The sequence below is a fragment of the Halichoeres trimaculatus genome, unplaced genomic scaffold, assembly GCF_033239565.1.
Source record: "Halichoeres trimaculatus isolate MK-OKI-2021-1 unplaced genomic scaffold, fHalTri1.1 fHalTri1_scaffold_4, whole genome shotgun sequence".
Lineage (NCBI taxonomy): Eukaryota > Metazoa > Chordata > Actinopteri > Labriformes > Labridae > Halichoeres > Halichoeres trimaculatus.
In genome coordinates this window covers 11,874,400-11,899,677 of record NW_027437182.1, presented here as the reverse complement: position 1 = coordinate 11,899,677, position 25,278 = coordinate 11,874,400, and the positions used below count along the sequence as shown (strand labels likewise).

At 41.3% G+C, this 25,278-nt stretch overlaps 1 protein-coding gene across 5 annotated transcripts; it reads left to right on the top strand.

Annotated features, from left to right (window-relative positions):
* The first annotated feature begins 3,055 nt into the window (after nucleotides 1-3,055).
* Nucleotides 3,056-25,230, top strand: mllt1a (MLLT1 super elongation complex subunit a). 5 transcript variants are annotated; one of them, XM_074667938.1, is made up of 12 exons: nucleotides 3,056-3,205; nucleotides 10,248-10,428; nucleotides 11,142-11,224; nucleotides 12,505-12,648; nucleotides 13,265-13,390; nucleotides 14,291-14,938; nucleotides 15,192-15,279; nucleotides 15,368-15,479; nucleotides 15,899-15,998; nucleotides 16,092-16,160; nucleotides 16,621-16,692; nucleotides 18,496-25,230. In XM_074667938.1, exons 1-12 carry the CDS (start codon nucleotides 3,194-3,196, stop codon nucleotides 18,622-18,624), a joined length of 1,764 nt encoding a protein of 587 aa, XP_074524039.1. In that variant the 5' UTR covers nucleotides 3,056-3,193; the 3' UTR covers nucleotides 18,625-25,230. The 5 variants fall into 5 exon arrangements, with proteins under 5 accessions (XP_074524039.1, XP_074524037.1, XP_074524038.1 ...); XM_074667936.1 differs by having other exon boundaries at nucleotides 16,092-16,169; XM_074667937.1 differs by having other exon boundaries at nucleotides 15,189-15,279.
* The last annotated feature ends 48 nt before the right edge of the window (nucleotides 25,231-25,278 follow it).

Below are 25,278 nucleotides of genomic sequence, written 5' to 3'. Positions count from 1 at the left end.
AGTTTGAATCAGTTTTTGAACAGCAGGGGGAGAAGAGGAGGCACTGGGCCAGTGAGAGTGGTGACCTGTTGCCTGTAGCTGAGGCCCGATAATCTCACATCAAAGTCTGAGCACTGCAGAGACTTGACTGCAAAGGACCCTTTTTCACTGGCTCAGGATAAAAGAGGTGTATTTAATTACAACTCTTTAAGCATCCTGATTTTTTCTGAGATATAAAACTGGAAAGAAACATTTGAGACAGAGCATAACTCTGTTTAGTGTTAAATACAGCTGTTTCTCAATGTTGTCTTCCTGTTCTCCTAGTTTCTGCTGAGTCTATTGTATTAAATATTTCTGGGCTTACAAGTTTGCCTCTGTAATTAGGTTTCAGTTGTCATTTTGCGTGACATAAGCCCAAGACAGCAAATAATTCAATAGTTACACACTTTCATGTGTATGAGAGGCAAGTTCTGTAAGTGGGTGAGGGATGATAGTGTCTCCTCTTGTTCCTGTAATCAACAGTGACAGAGCTCAGAAGCATTAAAAGGTTTTCTCTGTTAACAAACCCTGCAAAGAAGGAAGTGGTGGCAGCAGCCCGGCAGCAAAAACTGATCAAGAAAGACCCTGAATGAAACAGTGACAGAGGAAGCAGCTAGAGTTGGTGTTACTTTTCCTATGAAGTCTACGCTAAGGCCAAACCATACTGAGCCCTTACCGCCTGTCTGCAGAGAAGATTATTTAGAATTGTTAGCATGGAAGAATAAAACAAACAATGACAGCCAGTCAGACTGAAATCTCTGAAAAAGAGATGTGCCTTCAGGCCTCTGCTCCCTTTTCTGCATGTGCATAAAGAAAGCTGTGTGTCTTGTCTTCAGCTGGGATCTGTTACAGAGCCTTTGTACATGAGTTGTTGAAAAAGAAACATGTTTGACTGTTGTTAAGTGGGGTAAAGAAGAAGCTCTGCCAGATGCTGACTACTGAGTGGTTGACTTTTCCTGATTGACATAAACCATCCGTGTGTGCAGATGGGAATCGGGGCAAAGCTTAATTGGATAAGCATGTGTGCACATAAAAGTAGTCTGACTGTGTCTTTTTCTAAATATTTGTATTAACTACGACTCATTCAAGGAAACATATAATCAAAGGAGCAGGGTTTCCAGAAGATATTGGAATTTGATTTCTTACCTCCTCCCTTACAACTATCTGACATCCTCATTTTTGAGTGTTTTGATATTTTTTCTCATTTGAAGCGTGACTTATACCGCAGTCTATGCCTATAACTACACATAAGTGCAGATTTCACATCTTCATCATCTCATTTTTAACTATTGATTCTTTCTACCTTACCTGGATCTTTCACTGCTAACTTTTTTATCAGTCTGATGCTTTGATTTGTCAACTACAGTTTGAATTTCATTAAATAATGTACATATAAGTAATTTTCACTGCTTTTTTTCTGTTGAAATTCAATTAATTGACTTAAATTTCTTCTACTTTGTTGTAGTGTTTGCTGTGTAAGTTATTTTTCTGTTACAACAAAATGGAATCTTCTAAATGTCTTACATTTGATATTATTAATTCATACACAGTTATGTGTGTTATCTTTTTAACTACACTAAATATATAAGTATCTTTAAAATCACATTTTCTGGTTATTTCAAGAAGACTGACATGAATAAGTGTTAAAAATCTGTGTGACGTCTTCATTTCATCTGACATTTTCTCAGTTCATGTTGAATGATGGGATTTAAAGGTTGACATCATAATAAAAGAAGGACCTACCTCCTGTCTGACAGCCAGGTGGGATCTCTTTCACTCAGACTTGACTGAGAGGCAGGCGGTTTTTAAACAGCAGGGGGAGAAGAGGCACCAAACTAAAAGACAGAGCGAGAGAGTGTGGTGACCTTCTGTCCCGTAGTTGAGGCCCGATAATCTCACTTCAAAGTCTGAGCACTGAGGAGACTTGACTGCAAAGAGCCCTCACTCTCTGACTCCATAGAAAAGAGATGTCTTTGGTCAAATACAATCTGCTCACTTTCCATTTATAATGGATATTTCAGGCAGGAAAAGAGCAGTGTAATAACCTGTGGTGCAAGCTATTATAATATACCCATCAAGCATAGATTTTTATTAGATCTTACTTATACGGTGAGTAAATTCTAAATGACTTTAAATTTTTCCAGCGGATGTGGAACAAGAATTAATATACAGACGTAAACTAGTTCCCATAAATGCTACAGTTTGTAAGACCTGGAATTAAGTTTTGCCTCCTTTTAACTGATTTCCTGTGATTTCATTATCATTTGCACCAGCTATGACACACTACACGAAAAATAACTCCTGCTTGTAAATTTTAAAATATTGTGCAAAATTCTAACTATCAATTTATATCAGAATATAATCATTAAATGCTATTGATGCATGCAACATACACTTAGCTACTATAAAAAATGTCTTTAGGGTTGCAATTAATTTTTTAATAATCTTATTTTTGGTTGTACAGTCTAATCTGCAATGCCAGTTTAACCACATTGTAGATTATATGACTGAAGTACATTCCTAAATTTTGTCAGCTACAGTTCTGTATTTTATGTGCTTGTTTCAGTGAGAATCCTGTTATGAAAGACTTTTAATGACAGATTAACAGTTACCCAATATCCATAAGAAGGATCATACAAGATTTTAACAGGCTGTGTTTAGAAAACGTGGGATTTATGATTATAACTCGTAAATTTGTCATGTTTATGAAGCATATTAAGTTGTGTGAATAACATAAAAGCCTCATGGTAAATAATATTGATATTGCATTAGCTCACTAATAGAAAAAATGAAGCCCAAACAATCGAATTCCGATTAATCAATTAGCATCATGTGCATTTTACAAGTGAAACAGAGCTGTAAGCCATTGGGACAAGCTCGCTGTCACTCGAGAAAACCAGCAGAAAATGCTTTAATTGTATTTGCAGCTCAGTAGATGCCCCGCCCTCAAAGCGCGCTGATTGGTTCCTTTCAAGAGTGCTTAAATTTATAGCCTTCTGATTGGCTGAGAGAGCTTTCTGTTTTGGTTGCCTGCCAGCAGTCGTCTGGAAGGGGAGGGGAGCCGTCTGCCTTCCGCTTCTGGGCTGGATTGACACACAATGAGGAGCAGAGGCTGGGGAGACGCTCCACAAACGCCGCTGTAAATAAATACAACAATCACTGAGGCCAGAGAAACATGGAGAACCAGGTACAGTGGTTTTTGTGTCTCCTTGTGGAATCGGAACTTTTCACAGAGAAAATGCCAGCAGACTTTGCGCTGGCAGGGCTGGAATGAATCCTCTGTTCTGTTAGCCAGAAGAAAAAAAGCTCCTGCTGCTAATGAACTCGTAGTTGTTTGGCTCTGGAGCTATGCTAGCTGGGCACTCATACATCGGTATTTACCGCTAGCTAGCTCCAGTCTACACTCCATTCACACCGCTGCATAGCTGTAGCCACAACCGGGCACACAAAGAGATTTACACCTGGTGTTTATTCAGCTCTGCTGTGTTAAAAACGCACATGCACCCTGTTAAACAACAAGAAGAGCAATTTGAATCGAGTTTTTTTGTAGCTAAGCTAAGCTAGTCTACCTTTCAGGAGAGTGTCGGCCGTTGGCTAAAGGCTAAGGAGCCGCTACAAGGCGCCGGGGAAAAGATTTGTCCTCTCCAGGTTGGGCAGGAGAGGAGGGGTGGTGTCTGCACTGCCAGCGGCCTGAAACCTCACATGCAAGGCTAAGAAAAACCAGCAAAGACCAGACAAGTTCTGCAATGTCTTTGCATTATTTGCCAGAAGTCTGTTGATATTAAGTACCCACCACATTTATGCTTGTAGACTAACTTGCATGTAGCATGGAGGTCTGTGGCAAACGTTGAACTTGAATCCAGTCACAATGACCACCCATGTATTGGCTGATCCTTTTAAAACAAATATCCCAAAATATGAAACATAGTTTTACAGTCTGGTTTGTAAATGCAACCTCTTGCATGTCTTTAATCATTTAATTTTATTGCATGCATGAATTTGCACTGCTACGACTAAAATCAACTTAAAATAGCTGCATCATTTATTTTGAAGAGAAGAAAAAAGTGGTAAACCAAATTACATCTCTGCTAACTGTGAGGGGGACATAGCTTCAAAGTGGGTTACTCTTTAAAGGCCTGAGGCCATTCAGGACTATATTTCAGATGGTTAGGCCACACACACCCATGGAAAGTGGCTCAGCCACTTTCTTGGAGCTAGTCCCCATTCAGTGCTGGCCCCTTTGAAGTTTAACTAGATGTGTGAGTGTTCATCCAGAGGAAGTAGTCTGCCTCAACTCAAGAGCAGTGTGGTCGTACTTCTGTCATGAATGTTAACTATGCTACAGGCTAAAGAGTTGCAATAGATGCTTTATTCTGACCTGCCAGTTTGTTTAACTTGTTGCAAAAAAAAAGTAACACTCTGAAACTTTGCTTCATGTACCTTGTCGTGTGCAGTTCAGGGCTGCAACTTACAAATACGGTTTTTGATTCACCCTGGGTTACTGTCCTGATCAAATGAACACTTGCTTTATCTATAAATTGTCAGAACAATAAATCAACAAAAGTGGGTAAAATATTTGCCGCAATAGTCACTGATGATTGTAAAAGTTTACAGTTGGCGTCTTGTTACAACTGCTTTTTGTTCAAATAGTTGGTGAATTACAGCCTGACTTTTTGTGTATACTCAGATCTTCGCTCTGGTTTAGTCATAAGATCAGCATGTACAAACACTGCATTTGGTATGCCGGGATGAGTGGTCATGCAGTTTCCCCCCCCACACTCATTCACACACCTTAATTCCGATACTCACTTGCTTTGCTTGTGCACTGCGGCTATTTGTGCTGCCACTCTCTGGGACTGACCATTTTCCAATACAAGACACTGTCTCATGTCTTTTCTGTGTCATCTTCTTTGATGTGATGAACGCTTTCGTTGAAACCTGTAGCTTCATTTAAACACAGCTGCTTTAACGTGTGTTTGTGTGTGTGTGTCTATCCTCCCAGGCAAAGTTTCTGACTTTTCATTAATGGTTTATTAGATGAAAGCTGGTCATGAGGGGTGTTATTTACATGTCAGCTGGGAGTTCATTGTTTTCGTGTGGGAGCCAGTATGTCTGCCAAAATGTGTATTTCCCCTCAATTGGAGCGCTGGGTATGAGAGAGAAGGAGGGAGGAATCTTACTTCTAGTTACTCTTTGCTGTCTAAATTTGTATCAGAGTATTGCCACCAAGTGCAGGATTGCTCAAATAGACATGTTGCTTCAGGGCTTGTAGTCCATCTGATTCTTGTAGAACTGAGAAATAGAGCTGTTGTTCTTTTAAATATAAGTCCCCAGTGTCTTGTATTTTCAGGCTGTTTGTCACGGCTCGATTAGTGTCCATCTCAGTGTGGTTTCCTGTATTTTCCCAGCAAAATCTCAACCCTGGACTCATGATTTTCTGATTATTGTTGGAAATTTTGGTCAGAGTTTGATTTTCTTACATGAATGGATGTTGTACTGTTGATTAAGCCAGGTTAAACACATTGTGATTGACTTCACTTGTTTTTGTTGTGCACAGACACATCACTGTTTTCAGCCCATCCAGTGGCAGCACACAGCTGTTCACCAATGAGTCTGGTTCTGCTCGAGGTTTAAAAGAAGTGGTTCACTGCCTCTGTGGTCAAATATGCACTTTTTGTGGATCAAAGTTGGGTCTCTTTAAATAAAGCGGTAAAAGTTTGGTGTTGGTTTGCTCATAATGTGAAGTGGTCTGGGAAAGCCTTTGTTATGGTTTTGCTCTGTATGAAAATTAAAGGCTGATTGGCCGTCTGGATCTTCGTTGCTTGCTAAATGCCTAAAATTCCCTTCTCTCTGCAAATGTTGAAAAGTTGCACTGATTCTTCTCTTTCATATCATTGAAAAGATAAATCTGGGTCTAAGATAAAGGAACTTTTTCAGTTCTTGCAGACAAACATTTTGAAAAGTCAAATAAAATCACCAAAGCTTCACTGATTACAAAAATGTAAATGCCAACTCAACATTACTTTTAACAAACTCAAATACAGGTTTATTAGTGCCTACCTGTCCCTCATCTCAGTCACGGCCTTAATTATGCCTAGATAAATTGGCTACAAATCAAAGCTGAACATAAATTGTCTGTGATTGTGTTATTTTGGGCCTTTGGCCTTTATTGTTGGACAGCTAAAGAGAGACAGCGGAGACAGTTAGTACAGAATGGGCATGCAGCAAAGCGTTAGAAAGTAACTAGAGATGGGTATCGATAACTGTTTTTCTTAAAGAATGGACTAGAAATAGTTTGATCTATCGGCATCATTAGCCTTTATGCTAGTGATTACCTTGTCTATCACTAACATTACGCCAGAGCAGCTGGACCTTCTGTCAACAACATCACGTGACATGCCACACATCAACAAGGCTCACCAGAATTTCCAAGCCAATGGTAACCTTGGCTTCACTTTACCAAACAGGATGCCAACAACACAAAGTGCAATTTGTGAAACGTTGTAATATCAATCAAGGGTGGCAACACCACCAATAAGGATGTCCCAATATTACATTTTCACATCCGATACTATACAGATACTGCAGCATTGAGTATTGGCTGATACCAATATTAATCTGATACGATATCCGCATTACACATGCATAGTTTTATTACTTATTTTGTAGTATGTCATGTTAGAAAAGGCTTGATTAAGTGATATTATTCAAACAAAGAACAGTAGTCAGCAACAGTAGGTATGAGGAAAAACTGACCCATTTATTATTAATCAATGGGTAACAGAAACTGCTTATATCAGAGATTTTAGATGCATTCTGATAAGATACTGATACCTGTTTTTTTGCTGATATCGATATCGATATCCGATATCAATATCGGACTGGGACACTTCTAACCACCAATATGTTACATTTGTCAGCGAACGTCATTAAACACCAAGAATTTCATGTCGTATTAATAAACTTGATAAAATGTTGTGTTGTTGACACAGAAAACCTTTAAAGCCTAATTTATATACGCAGAAAATGTACAGGAAGTTTGATAAGGGGTTGATAAAGAATTGGTTTGATAAGCGGGATTGATAATGCCATTGGTATCAATAAAATCGTATCAATATCCATCCCTTAAAGTAACACTGTAGATTTCACACACTTAACAAAAAAAAAACCTGATAAACTACACATCAGGAGATGATAACGGTTAAAAATATAGATTACAGCATACCACTGAGAATTTGTGGACAAGGGTCAGTCATTTGGTGCATACATCTGGGTAGTTGTGTCTCCCTTTTGCCAGACCAGGGCAGGTGGACATTGTGACATCATCATCTATAGCCACTGTAAATCGGAAACACACATAAACCGCTAGGCTAACCAGCACCCCAAAAACTAGCATTTTATTTAACATGGGACCTTATGAAGTTCAGTGGTTTATGCGGTGAGCCTCAAGTGGACGCTTGAAGAACTACAGATTTTTGCACTTCCTCACTGGCTGCATTTTTTTATACCCAAGGCCACTGCTTGAATAGATGCAGACATTTTTTTTTTACATATACACATCTGCTTACTTAATACAATATTTAACATCACACTTCGTAATGTTTCTCATGTCTGTCATGTATGAGGCAAAAATAGTTATATCCATCTTTAAGTTTGAAAGAATTGTATCCCAGATTATACTGTTTTTGTTTCCTTAACAATATTTCTATATTTTCTTCCAGACCCCTTTCAAGCAACAGAGTGAAAAAAAAACGAGGTGTTATACTTCACATTGTTAGCTTTCAATGATCTTATCACACTCTGGGCTCAGAGGAGTTGTTGTTGTTGATGATTCGGGGGACTCCAGGCTCCTCAGTGTGGGTGTGTTGGGGTGTGGGGTTTAAGGGCTTTACCACCACAGAATGACTGGGCATAGTGCCAGGCAGGGGAGCTGTGTGTGTGTCACTGTGTGTGTCTGTTTTTGTGTGTCTGTTTGTGAAAGGGTGCCAGACCAGCTCATCTCAATCCTGTCCCCTCTAATCCCCCCACTCAGTCCCCGCTCACGAGCTGCTCTCCGGCGGGGCCACATTCTTCAGTCGTTCCCTGGACATAAAGTGCCTTTCTGTCCCCCATCTCGCGTCCCCCCCTCTTCCCTAAAACACCCCCACCCCTCACTCCCCCCCTGCCCTTCATCTCCATAGCCTCTTCACTAGCTTCGCCAGTCCCCACCAGCACAGTGTCATTTGCTCGTCCCGTTGCTGTCATTGTTCTTGGCAGGCAGAGGTGGTCCAAAAATGTGCCCCTCTCCTGGACGAACCTTTGAAATGTGTCGCCTCGGGCAGCTAATCGCTTGCATTTCAGTGAAAGGCGTCCCCACACTAGTCCAGCTTTGTGTTTGTCCAGGCTAAGTGTGCATCATCGCCTCTTCAGAATGAGGTCCAGCTACTTGAAACAGGGGGTCAGGGGGGTTTGTTCAATGTGGAATCAAAGTAAATGAATAGACCCTGAGTTTAATTCAGCAAGAGTCTTACGTCTTATTTAATGTTTGAAGCATTTTTTGAAACTGCATAAGAAGCTTTTATCAGAGATTTATTGTCAGATATTTATTTATACTTCCATATGGATGCTTAGGATAAATCATATTCAAAGAGCAGGTTAAATGTTCATAAAGTAGAGATTTTGTTATAGATTCAACAAAGTGCTGTAAACAGTCCTCAGAGATTTTTCTCTGTTATTGCCGTGATAGCATCGTGCAGATGCTGTAGATTTGTCGGCAGCACATCCACAATGAGAATCTCTGGTTCCACAACATCCCAAAGGAACTCTACTGGATGAAGGATCTGGTGACTGTGGAGGCCATTTGAGTACAGTGAGCTCACCATCATGTTCAAGAAGCCAGTTTGAGACGATCTGAGCTTTGTGTCATGTTGTTTTTTCCTGCTGGAAGTCTCCATCAGATAGGGATAGTCATGGTCAGCAACAGTACTCAGGTAGGCTGTAGATTTAAAGCCAAAACCAAAGTGTGCCAAAAAATATCCCCCACAGTATTACACCACCAGAAGCCCCAACTGTTGAGACAAGGCAGGACAGATCCAAACTTTTATGTTGTTTACACAAAATTTTATCTGAATGTGACGGCAAAAATCCAGCCTTATCAGACTTCTGTTCTCCAGTTTTGGTGAGTTTGTGTAAATTGCTGCCTCAGTTACCTGTTCTTAACTGACAGGAGTGACACCTGATGTAGTCTTCTGCTGCTGTAGCTCATCTGCTTTAAAGTGATACTCCAGGATGGAACAAGTTGGGTCCTATCACAAGGTTTCGGGCAGAAATTACCCCTACAGCAGTGTTTTTGTTCAGCAGAAGCTCAGGGCGCTCGCACCAAACACCCCCTCCCTGCTCCTCTGCCGGTTTCCTCTGCACTCAGACGGGGTCATATTTTACTTGACCAAAAACACAGATAAACAGACTCCCGCCTAAAAAATCTGATATCGGTCTGCATTCACGCTTTATTTAGTGAATTTTCAGCGCGTTACTTTCACACAAAAACACCGCTAAATAAGGCTCGAGTTATCATCGTGTCGTAAAACTGCGCTACCTCCGCTGCAGAGCCACAGCTGGCTAAGAGGCGCTCGCTGCTTAGTGTATCAGTCTGCGCGCGGCGTACCAGATATAAACAAATGCAAGTAGTCTGCCAGGATGAAGAGAAACAATGAGAACTAGAGCCTTATTAAGCTGTGTTTTTGTGTGACACTGACGCGCTGAAAATTCTCTAAATAAAGCGTGAATGCAGACCAATATCAGATTTTTTCGGTGGGAGTCCGTTTATTTGTGTTTTTGGTCAAGTAAAATATGGCTCCGTCTGAGTGCAGAGGAAACCGGCAGACGAGCGGGGAGGAGGTCTTTGGTGCGAGGGCCCGGGCTTCTGCTGCGCAAAATCACTGCTGTAGGGGTCATTTCTGCCCTAAACCTTGTGATAGGACCCAAATTGTTCCATCCTGGAGAATCACTTTAAGGTGGGACATATTGTTGTTCAGAGATGGTCTTCAAAGTCCCTTCAATCACCCTTCTTCTCCACTCTAATGCTTTGTTGCAACCCCAGCAGGTCATCTTGAACATGTCTACATGCTGCCATGTGATTGGCTGATTAGATATTTGAGTTGACAAGCAGTTGAACAGGTGTTCCTGATAAAGCTCCTGGTGAGTTTGGCTCTCTGCAGTGTTTGACTCTGTTTCTGTCCTCTTCTTCTCAGTGCACGGTGCAGGTGAAGCTGGAGTTGGGCCACAGAGCCCAACTGAGGAAGAAAGTGACATCAGAAGGCTTCACTCACGACTGGATGGTGTTTGTCCGAGGGCCAGAGACCGGTGACATCCAGCACTTTGTAGAAAGGGTCGTCTTCCGCCTGCACGACAGCTTCCCCAAACCCAAAAGAGGTAAGAAGTAGGAGTATCAATGTGCATCTAATTTAGTTATGCTCATCTTTTGTCTGCACCAAAGTGTAAAAGATACACTAACAGAGGAGTTCAGGGTGTTTTAGTGCTCCTTTCTTTGATTTAATGTTTTTGAATGCATCTCTAAGAGCCTCTAGGAGATGCACCAGCATTTAAAAGCTCTTTAAATTACGCTGTATCATTCACAGAGGTCAAATAAAATGAATTATTACACTTTTGCTCAGTAACAGTTATTGTATAATGGACCTTGGTTGTACTGAGTGTTTCTATTTATACCTAGCCACGTTGAAATTGCTGGATCATGGAAGAAGAACAGTTCAGAAATCAGTTTGAAAAATGTTTAATCTGTATGGCACCTGCTCATTCAATGACAAAAAGTGTTTGCAGTTTGTGTCCTTCCCAAATATGACTTTTTAAAACCGGTATTTTTCTTTAAAAAGTGTCAGTCAGTCTTTAATGTGGTTAGATGTCATGAGATATGGTGGACGGACAGTTTCTTGCAGTTTTTGGAATGTATTCACTGGTTGTATAATAATAAATAAGATAAAAACTCACATATGAAACAGAATTTAAAAATGTAACAAAAGTTTTTGATTTTGAAGAAACTTTTCATTAGATTTTATTTTGGAAGCGTCTACAGAGAAGATTTGTGGATTAACCAAGTAATCATTAATCATTTGAATCTCTGTCTGCAGTGTGCAAGGAGCCTCCATACAAAGTGGAAGAGTCGGGCTACGCTGGCTTCCTCATGCCCATTGAGGTTTACTTCAAGAACAAGGTGAGATCAACTTCACTGGGTCAGTAACCTCCAGGCTGCTGACAGCTCTCTTAGTCCAGATTCTGTTTTACTGAACAGAAAAACTCAAAAATTTGTCAGTGAAAGGACTGAGCACTGCGGAGAAGAACACATTTCATGCCTCAGTATTGTGTGATGGTCTCTCCTTGTCACATCCATCTGTGAGACAGAAAAGTGCCTAAAAGCGGCTTTGTGGTGGTTTTACCATTGACAGGATAAAGAACCTAAAAATACATTTTAATAAGCTGGAAAAAGAGTAAAGCAGAGGCATCCTGTCACTCAGTCATTTTTCAGTCAGACAAACAGACAAACAGTGCTGAGCTACGTATTTCCTTCTGGTAGAGCATTTTTTGAATTTATCCAAGAAAAGTGATGTAAGGAGAAGGGACACAGAGACAGAGAATTCTTGGCACACATTTTAACACAAAGTGACAAATAATTGTTTGACTTGCTGGAGTTATATATTATTTAAGATGGCTGAGATTGAGTATGATGCTTTTTTATTTATTTATTTACCAATTATAGGGATTTTAAGATGTGGTATAGACAAAGTATGGTTAAGCCTCAGAAAAATGTGGATAATTAGATGAAAATCTGCTTTCCCTGCAGAAATCTGCCTAGGTTTCAAACCTTTACTTTGGCATTTCTCTAACTTCCAAACAGTGAATCTTTATTTTTGTTGGTTTGATAAGAAACCGTTTGATCTTTGAGTGAATAAAACAAGCGCACAGTGTTAACCTGGCACCTCAAAGTCTCTGTGAATCGTTTGAATTAATGATGAAGTAACCACTTTGAAGATGCGCTGACTCATCAGTGTACCACCATGCTTTACTTCATGATATTAAGCCTCTGGATTGCACCCAGATATGTGGCTTTATCATCTTTTGTGCCATCAGCTTAGACACAATGGACACATTGGTCAAGCAGATGAAGAAAGTACTCAATGAGAAAGTGAGCAGCAGCTCTTCCTATGTCCACATATAAAAAGAGATGTTTGATTAATTAACCTCTCAATGCTTTTTCATCAGCTTTAACTGTCCACATCTCTCTGGCTTCTCAGGAATGCTTTCTTATCAGTGATTCAACTCCAGCTGAGTCTGTATGTTTTATTGACTTCAGTGGTGATAGTTCATTCATCAGGATCCACCTTTTGTTGTGAAACATGAAACTATTCAGAGGCAACAAAGAAAATAGACTCACTGAGGTTGTTTTTCACTAGCTAATTATTCTGAAACTGTTTGTATCTTGTCGCGTCTCTGCAGGAGGAGCCAAAAAAGGTGTGTTTCAACTACGACCTGTTCCTTAACTTGGAGGGCAACCCACCTGTGAACCACCTGCGCTGTGAGAAACTCACCTTCAACAACCCCACCAAAGAATTCAGGAGGAAGCTGATCAAAGCCGGAGGGGTGAGGCTGAGTGAACACTAAGGCTGGACTGTGGCTCAATGATTGACAGCAGACTTTGGTCAACAGTACAACACCAGAAAAACCATCAAACTTTCCTTTTTTTAACAAGAAGTCTCGATCAGAGCCAGTCTGACGTCTCACCTTACTCAGTCATGATGTAAACATTATGATAATCAGGTCCACCTTTTGTGACAGTCACTGATGTTCAAAACAAAACATAACTCTCTGAACTCATCTAAGGAGCAGATTTCCTATTCACTCCATTTTCTTGAAGAGACGTACAGTTTGGTGTATTTAACTACAACTTTGGAGCTATAGTAAATGTAACCTTTTTAGTGAGATGCTAAATGTAAACAGCTTCTGCTCTTGTAAAAGAAGCATTTCTTCTCCACCACAGTTATTAGGTTATTGTGCAGATGAGTCAACCTTAAGTGTTCATGACTAGTCAGGCCATTGAAATGCTCCAACTATGAGTCACTCGATGATTTCTTTAGGAAAAACACCTCAGTAAAGCATCTTTTTAGCTGAAATACATTCATATCTTGCTCTCTATTAGAGAATTTGTGGTGTCTAATCATCGTAGGCTGGCTGATAACTTTTGTTTCTTCATCTTCAGGTGTTGGTAGTCCCAGAGGGAGCTGAGGCCATGTCAAGACCTAGTCCAGATTACCCGATGCTCCCCACCATCCCCCTCTCTGCCTTCTCAGACCCCAAGAAAACCAAGACATCTCACGTGTCCAAGGTTGGTTTGATCGCCTATAAAACGTAATCATCCTGGCTCTCTAGCATGAGCGTGATCGTTGGTTGTGACCAGAAAGTGTTTCAGTTTCATTGATTTTTGCAGCCAATATTTATCGACATTTTACGGAAAAATGTTGCTGGAGAATGTCTGGTTTAGCAGAGTAAGCCCTTAACTAAATCATTAACTCAGACTCCAGAACCGGCTGACTCAGACATCTAATCACTGCCAGCTGCTTCTGAACATCTGTATGCAGAAATACTGAAGCAGCTTATCTGCAAAACAAAAGATCATATCAGGAGGAAACAGGAAACTGATCCCTTCACAGTCTCCAGTCCCGCCACTGTTTTGTCATCAATCTTCACATGAGCTTTATTTTGGTGTGTACCACAAGGGGTGTAAGTTTTTTGCCTTGCACAATCAGATTTTAAGCCATTTTAAGACTCAGGACAAGAAAAGAAATAAATTTGTAAATTTACTCCCTGCTGGATGCTGAAAAATTTGTGATCATAACATTTTCACCTGATGCTGTTCTCATTCATACGATTGTAAATTGAGTTTTAGTTAGTATTCAAACTTATATAGTGTTTGATGTCTATTGCCATAAATTAGCAGGCATTATTTTAGATAGAATCAAAATCTGTCAGCCCTGAAACTTTTCCCTTGAAGTTGAGATATCAGAAGGTGTTAAGATGATTGGTGGACAAGCAGTGAAGTAGAGGAGAGGAGCTGATGCACTGAGAGACTAATACGAGTCCCTTCGTCTTCTGTTTTGCTTTGAGTTTGAGGTAGTGTTACCAAATAGTTAGCCTCATTATTTTTTACCTACAAATTTTAGCTGTGCTCACATGATGCGTGTTCAAACTGCAGACTGATGACGTGGCTTTTTTTCTCCCTCTTCAGGAACCCAGTAAAGAAGGAAGTGGTGGCAGCAGCAAAGGACCCAAACCACACAAGCTGACCAAGGAGCACCGAGAGCGTCCTCGAAAAGACTCTGAGAGCAAAGCCACATCAAAAGGAGACAATGACAGAGACGGAAGCAGCAAGAGCGGTCGCGATCCTTCCTCTTCCTCATCGTCAAAAAAGCCGTCAGAGATCAAAGTGAAAGATGAAGTCAAGGTCCTTCCCAAGGCTGCCTTCAAGGAGCCGAAACTCACCCTGAAGGAGTCAAAGATGGAGGGCATGTCTCCTAAAGGAGGGGGGGCTGGCAGTGGAGGGGGAGGTGGGGGTGGAGGCGGGGGAGGGCCCGCAGAGTCCAAAGCCCCGGGGAAACGACCCTCCACTGTGGAGTCACCCAAACCCAGCGCCAAGAAGCAGAAGAAGGGCAGCTCAGACGGGCCAAAGGGTCCCAGCAGTGGACCCTTCATGGGATCTTCTCCTCGTGTCTCCTCCTCAACGTCAGCCAGCCAGCCGTACGCAGAGAAGAAACCCCCCAAGGATAAAGGCCGCTGGGCTAAAGGCAAAAATGATGCACAGGAGCCCAAGGAACCTAAGAAACCTCCAGAGTCAGAGGAGTCGAATTCAGAAGATGAAGCTTCTTCAAAATCAGAGGTATGTGATGTTCTAGATGTCTGTTTTTTAGTAGTTGTTTTTAGGAAGTGCTGCTAACATTTTCAGTGTGACTGCATTCCCAGCTAAGAGGCTGAATCATAGAACTGTGTGTAATTTCTCAAGGAATCAGTTCATTGTTTGATTGTTGCTGGTTAAAAATAACTTAGATGTTATCACTTTGGTTAAGAGCAAATGCCAAACTTAAAATTCTCATAAATCAGTGACACTAACTCTGCTTCCCCTCTTGCAGCAGTCAGCCCCTTCTAGTCCTTCCAATTCAAGTTCGAGCTCCGACTCCAGTTCGGATTCAGACTTCGAGCCGGTACAGAAACAGGGACAAGGTAGAGAGCCCATTCTTAATTGCTCCCTGTGTCAAAGGTTGGTGGTTAGTAGCATCACAGTTAGTTTGACGAGGTTCTCTGCTCTCAGGCCCTCTTCGGTCTATGGTGGAGGAGATCCAGTCAGAAGAGTCAGATGATGACGATAGCAGCTCAGAAGAAGAGACGCCCATTAAGACTAACCCTCCAAACCGCGATTCCAGGTAAGTTTTGCTACAGGCTCCTTTGGATCTTTGACTGAGGTCTTAGATCACACCTAGATCACATAACCACAGCCAGACACAAGACATAAGACATAAATCACATTACTACAGTGAAGCTGTTTTTATCCCAGTCTGACATGTCTGAATTAATGTTATTCAGACTGACAGACATTTTTCCAGAACATAAAAGAAAATGTTTTTTCTTTTTCCCTCTGTAATTTTACCTGTTCTTGGCTGTTTCAGTTTAAAAAAAACCTGTTTAAAAGTGGAAATAATCGACGTAAAACTGAACAGTAATTATCTTACAGGCACATGCGCCTAGACAGACACATACATTAGCTCAATGCTAAGCAGTAGCCGACTGTGCTCTTCCAGTGTGTATATGATGACCTCTGACCCCTCCCCTTGTCCCCTGTCAGACTCAGCCTAGACAGTGAGAGCGACAGCAGCGACGGCTCGCATAGCCCGAGCCGAGGTCTGGCTCCTCCCCCGCAGAAACACAACTCCTCTAACAACAAAGTGAGTCACACAGACACGATGAACTGACATTTCTCCGCTGTAATTATCCTAAATATTCCTAACACCGTTGTGTTTCCTTTGTTTCTTCTGCAGGTTTCGGGCAGAAAGAGTCCCGATTCCTCTTTTCGCTCGGAGAAGGTGTTGAAGAAGGGATACGACAAGGTAGGAAGGGTAAATCAAACTTTTTTTGTTCTCACTCTTTTACACGCATGCACATACATACATTCGTCATTTTTCAATGAGTGCCTTAATGAATTCAAGACGGCGTTCAGGGCAGTGAATTGATCCAGATGTGCAGACAGACTCTGGCCTATGAACTCTTTAAAATGAAAAATCTCTTCATCCCTTTTTATGAGGAGGTGATTTATGTTGTGATAAAGCTCCTCTGAGCTGATCAGTTATCCCCCTTCACATTCAAACACATGCTCAGTTTTTAGGATTCTGTTGAGATGTGGATGAAACACATTTTTCTTTCACCTTGAATTACTGGAAAGCCCTGCTGAGATCAAAGACCTGCGGTTCAACATTGAAACATTTATTAACCCAAAATCAACAAAAAACATACAATCTTTTTTTTATCTGAAAGTCTTTGATGGATGATGTTTTTCTTTCCTCTCTGCAGGCGTACACAGAAGAACTGGTGGACCTCCATCGTAGACTGATGGCTTTAAGGGAGCGTAATGTCCTGCAGCAGGTGAGTTGAGCTCGTCCCTGTTTTAAATTTTGGAAAACTGAATTTTAATCTTATTAATTCAATCCAGGATACCATTTTCAAACATCAAGTGCAGCAGAGTGACAGAAATTGCGAGTAAAGGCCTTTGCACGCTATCCCAAGTCCATTTTTTTTGTCCGAAACTTACACACTTTAAAAAATAGATTTGATCCCATGTTTTGTCAATCATGTTTGCACTCTCTTAGAAACTTTCGTCCATCATTATTATTTTTCTAAAACAGGTTTTTTTTAAAAAAAATTTTCACAACCGCCCAGCCCAATTCCCGGGGTAATTTGACTTTTCAACACATGAAGACTTGTGTACGTGTGTGACAGTGTGCGCGCATACCTCATACTGACAGCTGCTGCTCAGGATCAATTGCTTGATCACTGCTTGATGATTCCATTTCTTGTACTGCAAATTTTTGCAATCAATACAAAATAAATGCAACTGATCAGAGTGCAAGGTGTCTGTGCCCGTTTTTTTTTTTTTTTTCGGAATACAGATCCAACAAAAAAAACGGGTCCAAAAAAACAGACTTAGTGTGCAAAGACCTGTATTACTAGTATTCACTCATTCATATATTTTTATCATAACTTTTTGAGTTGTTTCATAAGCCCAGTTTCCACCAAGCAGCAGGATTAGTCAGTAGCCATGTATACATGGACCCAAATATTCCGCTTGCATTCGGTTTATTTGCTCAAACGGAAAGAATGTAACCTTAGTATACACCTCATTCCAAAAGAAAAGTGCCAATCCGAATGGACATTTAATCGGTTTCACAGGGGTGGAATATTCCTTTCCCCAAACCGATTGAGGTGTCATGTATCCACTCAGACGGAAAGTTGTCAGGGTGCGTTCTTTCAGCACATGCTCAGATATGACGTAAGACACAACTAGAGACGTCCCTCAATTCTAAAAATGGTAGCGAGCAGTCAGCTCTGGAGGAAAGTTTGTTTTTGGTCCAAACTTTGAAGAACTGAACATAATTTCAAGACTGGACGAACACTCGCAAAACAGAGTATTGCAACACCGTGATAAAAAAAACTGTTGTCCTCCGTCTTTGATAAATCACGTGATGTTTATGTTTTTCTCCGCATGCCCCATTTACTATTCTGTTTGATTATAGCGGCGCATGTAGACCAGAGATTGGAATATTCCTTTCCATGTATACTATTGTTTTCGGAAAAGTCATTCAGAAAGATTCCATTCGGAAAGACAAAAAACTCCTCATGTAAACGTGGCTAGTGTTTCCACTGACTAATCCTGGGACAGATCCCCAAATAACCGAAACGAGCCGTCCCACTTTTTGGCACCCTTCCGTAGGGGTGCCAAACTAAACTGATCCAATCTCGGAAGGTGGAGCTACAACTCTGCAGTCCATTGATTGGTTGAAAGACTCGTCACTTACCGTCTGACAGCTGCTGCATTTCTCCTGGCGGCACACAGTCTTACAAAGCTTGATTGCGCTTTGTAAAAAAGAGCCACATGCCAATCACAAAGAGGACAAATTGCTGGATGTCTCCCATTGTTGCTCTTTGTGTACTGCATTTTTCCTCCTCATTGGATTTATTTGCGGGGTACACTGTGTTGTCTGTCAAGTAACTGATGTGGCTGTCGGCATCCTTCTTACATGCCACCTACCATGAGCAGGCACGGTTGGCTGTGGGTTATAGTCGAGTGTCATAATTGCTTATTCCATAGTTTTCTGAAATCATGCTGCCCAAAATGATCTGTTTGTTCCTATTTTGTGTATTTAATCTCTTACTTCTTTACCTCATCAGATTGTAAACCTGATCGAGGAGACAGGCCACTTCAACGTCACCAACACCACCTTTGACTTTGACCTCTTTTCACTGGACGAGTCCACAGTCCGCAAACTACAGAGCTACCTGGAAGCGACGGCCACGTGACAGGGGATGGGACCTGGTGTGGGGGAGCTGGCTTTTGGATTGCAGCAGCGGAGCTGGAGGTAGACTTGCCACCGCGTCTTCTCTGTTTTTTTAACGAGGGGTCGAACCGCCACGTCTCGTCGCAGCTGTCTCCGAGGCCTGATTGAACCATCGAACAACTACCACACGAACAGAAACACACGAACAAACACAAGCACACACCAAGACACACCGCCTTCAGGTGAGGCTGGAGGAGACACCGAAGGAGGAGGAGGAGGTGTTGGAAGGAGAGGAGAGGAGGAGAAGCTGAACTCCGTCTACAGTCAGGATTTTCACTACACATCCTTTTTTTTTTACGTCTGTGGAATTCACCCCACACCCCCTCCTCCCCCCTCCTGCACTCTTATTGCTCCTGCCTTCGCAAAGCCAATAGTCCCCCACCCCTCCTTCCCTTTCTTCTCCTCCTCCTCTTCCTCCCCTTCACACGCACAGTCCTTACTCGGCAGAACACTCCAGCTCCCTTCCCCCTGCTGTCAGCTGGAGCTCATTTCTCCCTCGACATACTCTTGAGTTGTGCATGTATGTATGTCTGTGTGTGTGTGTGCTGACTGTCTTTGCATGTGTGTATGTGTGCGGCTGGGGTTCGAGAGGAGATGTTGTCTGTGCTACTACCAACTCCTTGTTGTTTATGAAGCTGGAGCACAAACAGCTGGTCTCCTGAAAACACACACACACACAGGCACACACATGTGCACCAATAAGAAATGCAAACAAAGCCAACTAAATTCAGGAGATACGTAAAACAACGGTTACTCGTGATGCACTATAATGTAGTTGAAAGCAGATATAAGTAATTTATGAGAATGGCTGTAACTCCCCCCTGTGGGTGCCTTCAAATGGAGGCAGGTTTAGAAACAGACAATAAACACATGTTTAAATTTATATTCTAACCCTTAAAAATAAGGATGGATCATAATTTTTAAATGGTCATGAATTTATGTGACCGAGTGAATATTATGTTATTATCAAAGTGTAATTCTTCATGGCTTTGACCTCGCTCAGGTGAGAGCTAACACTGCTACGTCACGAATAGACGTCTCTAAGATAAAACTCTACAACTGCTTACAGCTACGTTATCATGTGTCATACAGTTTTTACAGTTACCCAAATTCATGCACACTATCTTAAGTTTTCACACTCAACACTATACATGAAGACATTGAAAACTGTGCTCTGTGTATGTGGTGTGTGTGTGTGTGAGTGTGTGAGTGGCTGTATTTGGGTTGAGGTTTCTCTGTTATCTGAACATTTAAAAACACGTGTTCTGTTGAGTTTCTCCTCCACTTCCTCGCACTGAAAGCTGAGCCTTGACACCCCCACCCCCTCTTCCTCCGTTCCATTGAAGCACCCTCACTTCATCCTTCCTCTTCACCCTCCTCCTTCTCCTCCTCTTCCTCTCTTATTCCCATATTGGCGTGCATGAAAGGGCTCGACTGCTCGCGGCCAGAGCAGTGGAGGATCACTCCTGAATTGCCTTCTAAGTGGTGGGTCGGGTCGGGATGGGTGGGGGTTTAAAAAAAAAAAAACAAGCCGTGAAAAAGTAGCCATACTTGTCTCCCAGAATCCAAAAATGATAAGAAAAAAAATAGGGGCCACGCTTTTTTAACATTTTATTTTTCTACAAGTGCATTTTGTGTATTTATTCCCAGACTGCGGTTGAGCTATGAATGTATATCGCTTTTACTTTTCTACGGTGAGCAACAGCCCCACTCTAGTGCCTTTCTCTGCGACTTGCAGTGTGTGGGGGGGTGAGCTCTGTTCGCCATGGTCACACAGACTGACACCCCCCCTTCCCAAAACAAGTGTTAATAGGGATGCCTGAATATCCAGTATTGTCTTAATGGCTTCCATTCCTGCTTCTCCTTTCCTAGTGTCTTTATTGGCTGTTGTTACTTTCTCAGTGGCGTCTCCTCAGTTTCCTCTGGTTATGACAGTGATGGTCCTGTATTTTTATTTTCTGTTCCTGCTTTCCAAGATTAGATTCAGTGTTTCAAAGAAAGAGGAAGCACCAGGTGACTGTGTGGTAGTTACTCTCTTTAATTAACTCTAGAATCGGTTGCTTCAGCTGTGTTGTGTGTCTTCGTACGATGGTAGTCATTGAAAAAGGTTGTGGTTCCCCTCCTCCAGCAGGTTGACGTATTCACAGTAAAAGCTGAGCAATTCAGACCAAGTTAGCGGGCACTTGAAGAGGAGCATGAAGTCCTCTCTGTTTTCTTTCCTGGATTATCTGAAGTACATGACATTTTTGGCAGCTGTGTCATAAATCAAAATTAGCTGGATAGACATGAAACTTAATACCAAGATGTCTGGTCTCATAAAGCTGGAACACAGTCTTCACATTCATGTTACTAAACCTGAGAAGCTTCAGTTCACTGAAGTCATTAAAAAGGCTGTTAATCATTAGTTAAAATGTGCAAACCCATCACACCGATGAGCTTCCTGTGTCACATTTTAAAGATATATTCAGCACAACTAACCGCTCTCTGTGATGTCTTTATTAGAGATGTTAGCACAGAGGTGACAGGAAGTGAGGGGAGAGACGAGGCGTGCAACAAAGATCCTCAGCGTGACCCGAAACATGCAACATTGTGGTTGAGCATCTTGCATCTTTACTCTTTAATACAGCCTCCAGCTTGTTGCACAAAGTCAGTCGACAGTTGTTTTAAAAATCAGACATTTATTTGAGTTTTCTGCACTGAATTTATTTATACTGGTGAGTTGTCTTATTTTGTTTATCATGAAATCCTGCTGCAGAGGAAAAACATGCAGCTGACCTGCTCTTATCTTGAGAGAGCTGTACAACTTCATACAACTTCAAAAGTCCAAAAATTTAATATATTTGGATTAATATTTGGATTTCTTGTGTATTTGTATAATTACATCAACACCACATCAAATTTAATCATAGGAAACAGAGGTAGACCATTTACACTTTTGTGTAAAGTACCTGCTGATTCGCTCTTTACAAAGCAAGCTAGTGTTAAGTTTTAGTACTTAATTCAATAAAATTGATATTTAAGGATTTTTTTCCTTCAAAACGTTTTACAAAACACTTTCAAAGTGAACAGTTCTGTATTTCCTACATATGAATACAGGTTTTGATAGCTCACTGAAACAGTCCCAGAAATGTGATAACAGTTCTCTTGTTCTTTTTTTTTCTCTACTGAAAACACATCATCAACAGACTTCATTTACAACTCTCCAAAACTTATGTAGTACTATTCACCTTTAGCTTTAAAAATAACCCTTAAACTATGATTTTCACATCTTATTGGTATCATTCAGCTATCATTTTTAATTTTATCATATAGCTTTTAAATATTATTTACTGTATCTTACATGCTTTTGTCTTTAACTCTTTGAATTTAAGCTTTTGTTGCTGCACTGATGTAATATTCAAAGGACTATCAACAGCTCTGCAATAGTTTCTCTCCTCTTGATTTGATTTGTGGCGTTTGATCAGTTGCACATTTTGGTAAATTGCAGGTCAACAGAGTCTTGTTCCAGCTTTGTGAGACCGGTCAGCAGGATGACCACTGGTAGATTATGCAAAGTCATAACCCCCCAAAGAAAGCCAGACTGAGCTGAACTCTCTTCATGATTCAGGCCCCTGGTGTGTTAGTTCCTGTGGCCCCTCCAGTCTTCATACACACACGAACCCAGAGACACACTAACCCACTGTGGTACAAACTCTCAATGAGCGGATTCCTCCCTGCCTCCCTCTCCTCCTCTGCTGTCTCTCAGTGTTATGATTCCGACGCTCTGATAGCTTTAATACTTTTCCTTTATTTTATTTTTGTGTTGCCTGCCTCACACACTCCCTCTGTCCTTGCTGTTAATGCCATCTGTGCTCAGAAGATGTGTCTCCAAAAACAAAACAAAAAAAGAGAATGAAAGAAAATCCCTGCCGCCTTACGTGCCCTGCAGTAACCCCCACCTGCCCTCACCTCTTCCCCTCCGTCCCGTCCCACCCTCATTTTCTCTCTAGGTGTGCCTCTGTCAACACAACTTCAGGCCGTTATTACTGAGAATGAACTTTGCAACTCTAAGTGTGCGTGTGACGTTTGTGCATCTGCGAGCGTGTTTGGAGACATTTGAAAAAACCAACCCTCCTGTCCTCTTCTCTGTGCATCGGTGTGGGAACTTTTAAGTCCTCGTTCATGAACTCTGACCTTTGACCTGGCACTCATTCTGTCCCTTGTTGTGGTGAGAGAGGGGAGGTGTATGTGGGAGACTGTCTGCCCACAGTCAATGTTTTATTTATGGACCTCTGCACTTTTGGCTGTGATGACTTCAGTACTTAAGTAGTTACCTAAACTGTATTTTTAAGGATTTTATACAATATTTACATGCAATACGATATGATTGATTTTTTTCTTTGCCAACCATTTTGTTTGTTTGTTTATTTAATTGTCTTCATTTGGGCATGATTTGTCGCTATTATTCACAAACAAACATGCCCCATTGGATCTATTCTGAAATGTAATGGGGGACGTTCCTTCTTTGTTTTTGTGTGTGTGAGTGTAAGCGTGTGTGTGAGTGAGTGTGTGTGTCTGTGTCATGATTCTGATGACAGCTGAACACCAAGAAGCAGGTGTTGGAAAATATTTGCTGGATGAGCTAAACTTCGATATCACCCTCTGCTTCCAGTCGGACCAGGAGGAGCTGGGCTGTTGAATATTCTGTGTCATTCATGTCCGGGTCTGATTTGAGTGTTTGATTTCTACTCATCCACAGAAGATTGTACCCAAAAGGAAACTGTCACCATCACCTGATTTTACTGTGTTCTGACAACTTGAGCCAGAAAACACACATCATAGGAAACGACAGAGTTGCAAAGTGGAACCACAGCTGGTACCAGAAGTGACGATACCTTTCAGTTCATTAACAGACAGCGTTAGAGGTGTTGGGAGTAGATTGTAAACCTGGCTCTGTCGAACCCTTTGGTCAGGGCACGTTCTCTTCTCCTTTGTGGAACCAAATGCCAACATTGAAGAACTGCTTTAGCCCAAACCCCATCAGCTGTAGTCCAACAGATAGATGCCTCATGTTATCCAGTGTTCCTCCAACCAAAACCTCATTTTCTGTGTGATGCCTTAAATTACTGAGTTATTAGCTGCACTTAAATGAAATATTTAGTTAACTAAAGTTCACTCATGGTTAGATGACTGGTGAAACTCAAGAGGATGACTCTCATTGGAGTAAAAACAAAAAAAAACAAGAACACTCTGGTAACCAGAATCCAGTCCTGGGCCTAAATATTCATACATAGTTTGTAATTAAAGATGAACATTTACCGGAATCTTCTCCTGAACTTGTGGAAAGATTCCAGATTGGGCTATGAAATAACGTCGACGTTGACTTTTTACTTACTTCAAACTTGAATCCTGCTTTGAAAGTCATCCACCCAGCAAACTGCCTGCAAGGACCAGGATGCAACCTGCCTTAAACATGACACCCAGTTTTTGCGGTTACGGTTCAAAACATTCCAGCAAGGTGCAGATTTTGGAAAATCTTTCTTTGTCTCTGAAGAAAAGCTGCAAGATCTATTATTCCTCAGGCCAAGGCTGTTTTTGTTTGTCAGTTTATTTTTTGGATATTTCCAATAAGCATCGCAACATGTAAGTCTTGACAGACATTCAGATAATTTTATTTCAGTCAGCCAAAGAAATGCAGCAGAGCTGTGACGAGCCTTGAAATATCATGACACAGCTTAGGTAATGGTCACTTTTTTATTTAAGATGCAGAGCGCTGAATAAAAAAGTTCTTTTGTAGTGGAGGATTTCTCTCCTTGAACCCAGTAACTGATAAATTTGTAGCTCAGTTTCTGGGAGATTACTGCTGCTCTGACCTGACTTTTGAGTGACAATGTGATAGATCATGTTTGACTCTTGTTTTGATCGTCCCTCTGAGTTACTTTATTTTTTAGCACAAGTAGCTTATATTATTATAAGATCTTTCTCTGTTAAACTGAAGCATCTTTTTATTTCATTTATGAGAATTATCAGAGTGGAAACAGAAAATGAGGAAAACATTTCTGGTACCAGTCAACGCTCCCACTTTGCAACTTCAAGGAGGTCTTTGGGAGATGAGCATTTCAGCTGAAACTATTATATATGATATGTGTATAATACAGCAAAGGTAGAATATCTACTGTGTGGATCTTTAGAGGATGAAGAAAAGGAGAAACTAGAGCATTTGGTTCCTTGCGAATATGTGGCGGGGGGTGGGCGGGGGCATGTGCAGACGGGATGTTTCCTGTGTCAGTGGTCGTCATAATGTGTCTGTGACAGGGGGACAGGGTTGCCTGTATTTATAAAGTTTGATTTTTTTAACTGACGGTAAAAAGGGGGAGGGTCGGGTTCAGTATATGTGGTCCAAACGACAGGAAGAACAAATGAACTGGATGGCAGAACAATTTGGTATTTTTGAAAATAAAAAACTTGGCATTAAAACGCCACCATGTGGCCATATGATGCAAGTTGTTAACAAGGACAAAACATGTTATTTTAATGTTATTTTTTATTTTGAAATCATATTATTAATAAAGTCATTAAGTACTGTTGTCCCCTGTGTGTGTATGTGTGTGATCATTGACCGCTGTGTGACCTGGTC

Bases quoted from the DNA above. Each gene is read 5' to 3' on its own strand.
- mllt1a (XM_074667935.1), top strand. The intron at 16,170-16,620 runs GTAAATCAAACT...TCCTCTCTGCAG, and splicing joins GATACGACAAGGTAGGAAGG to GCGTACACAGAAGAACTGGT. The intron at 16,693-18,495 runs GTGAGTTGAGCT...TTACCTCATCAG, and splicing joins AGCGTAATGTCCTGCAGCAG to ATTGTAAACCTGATCGAGGA.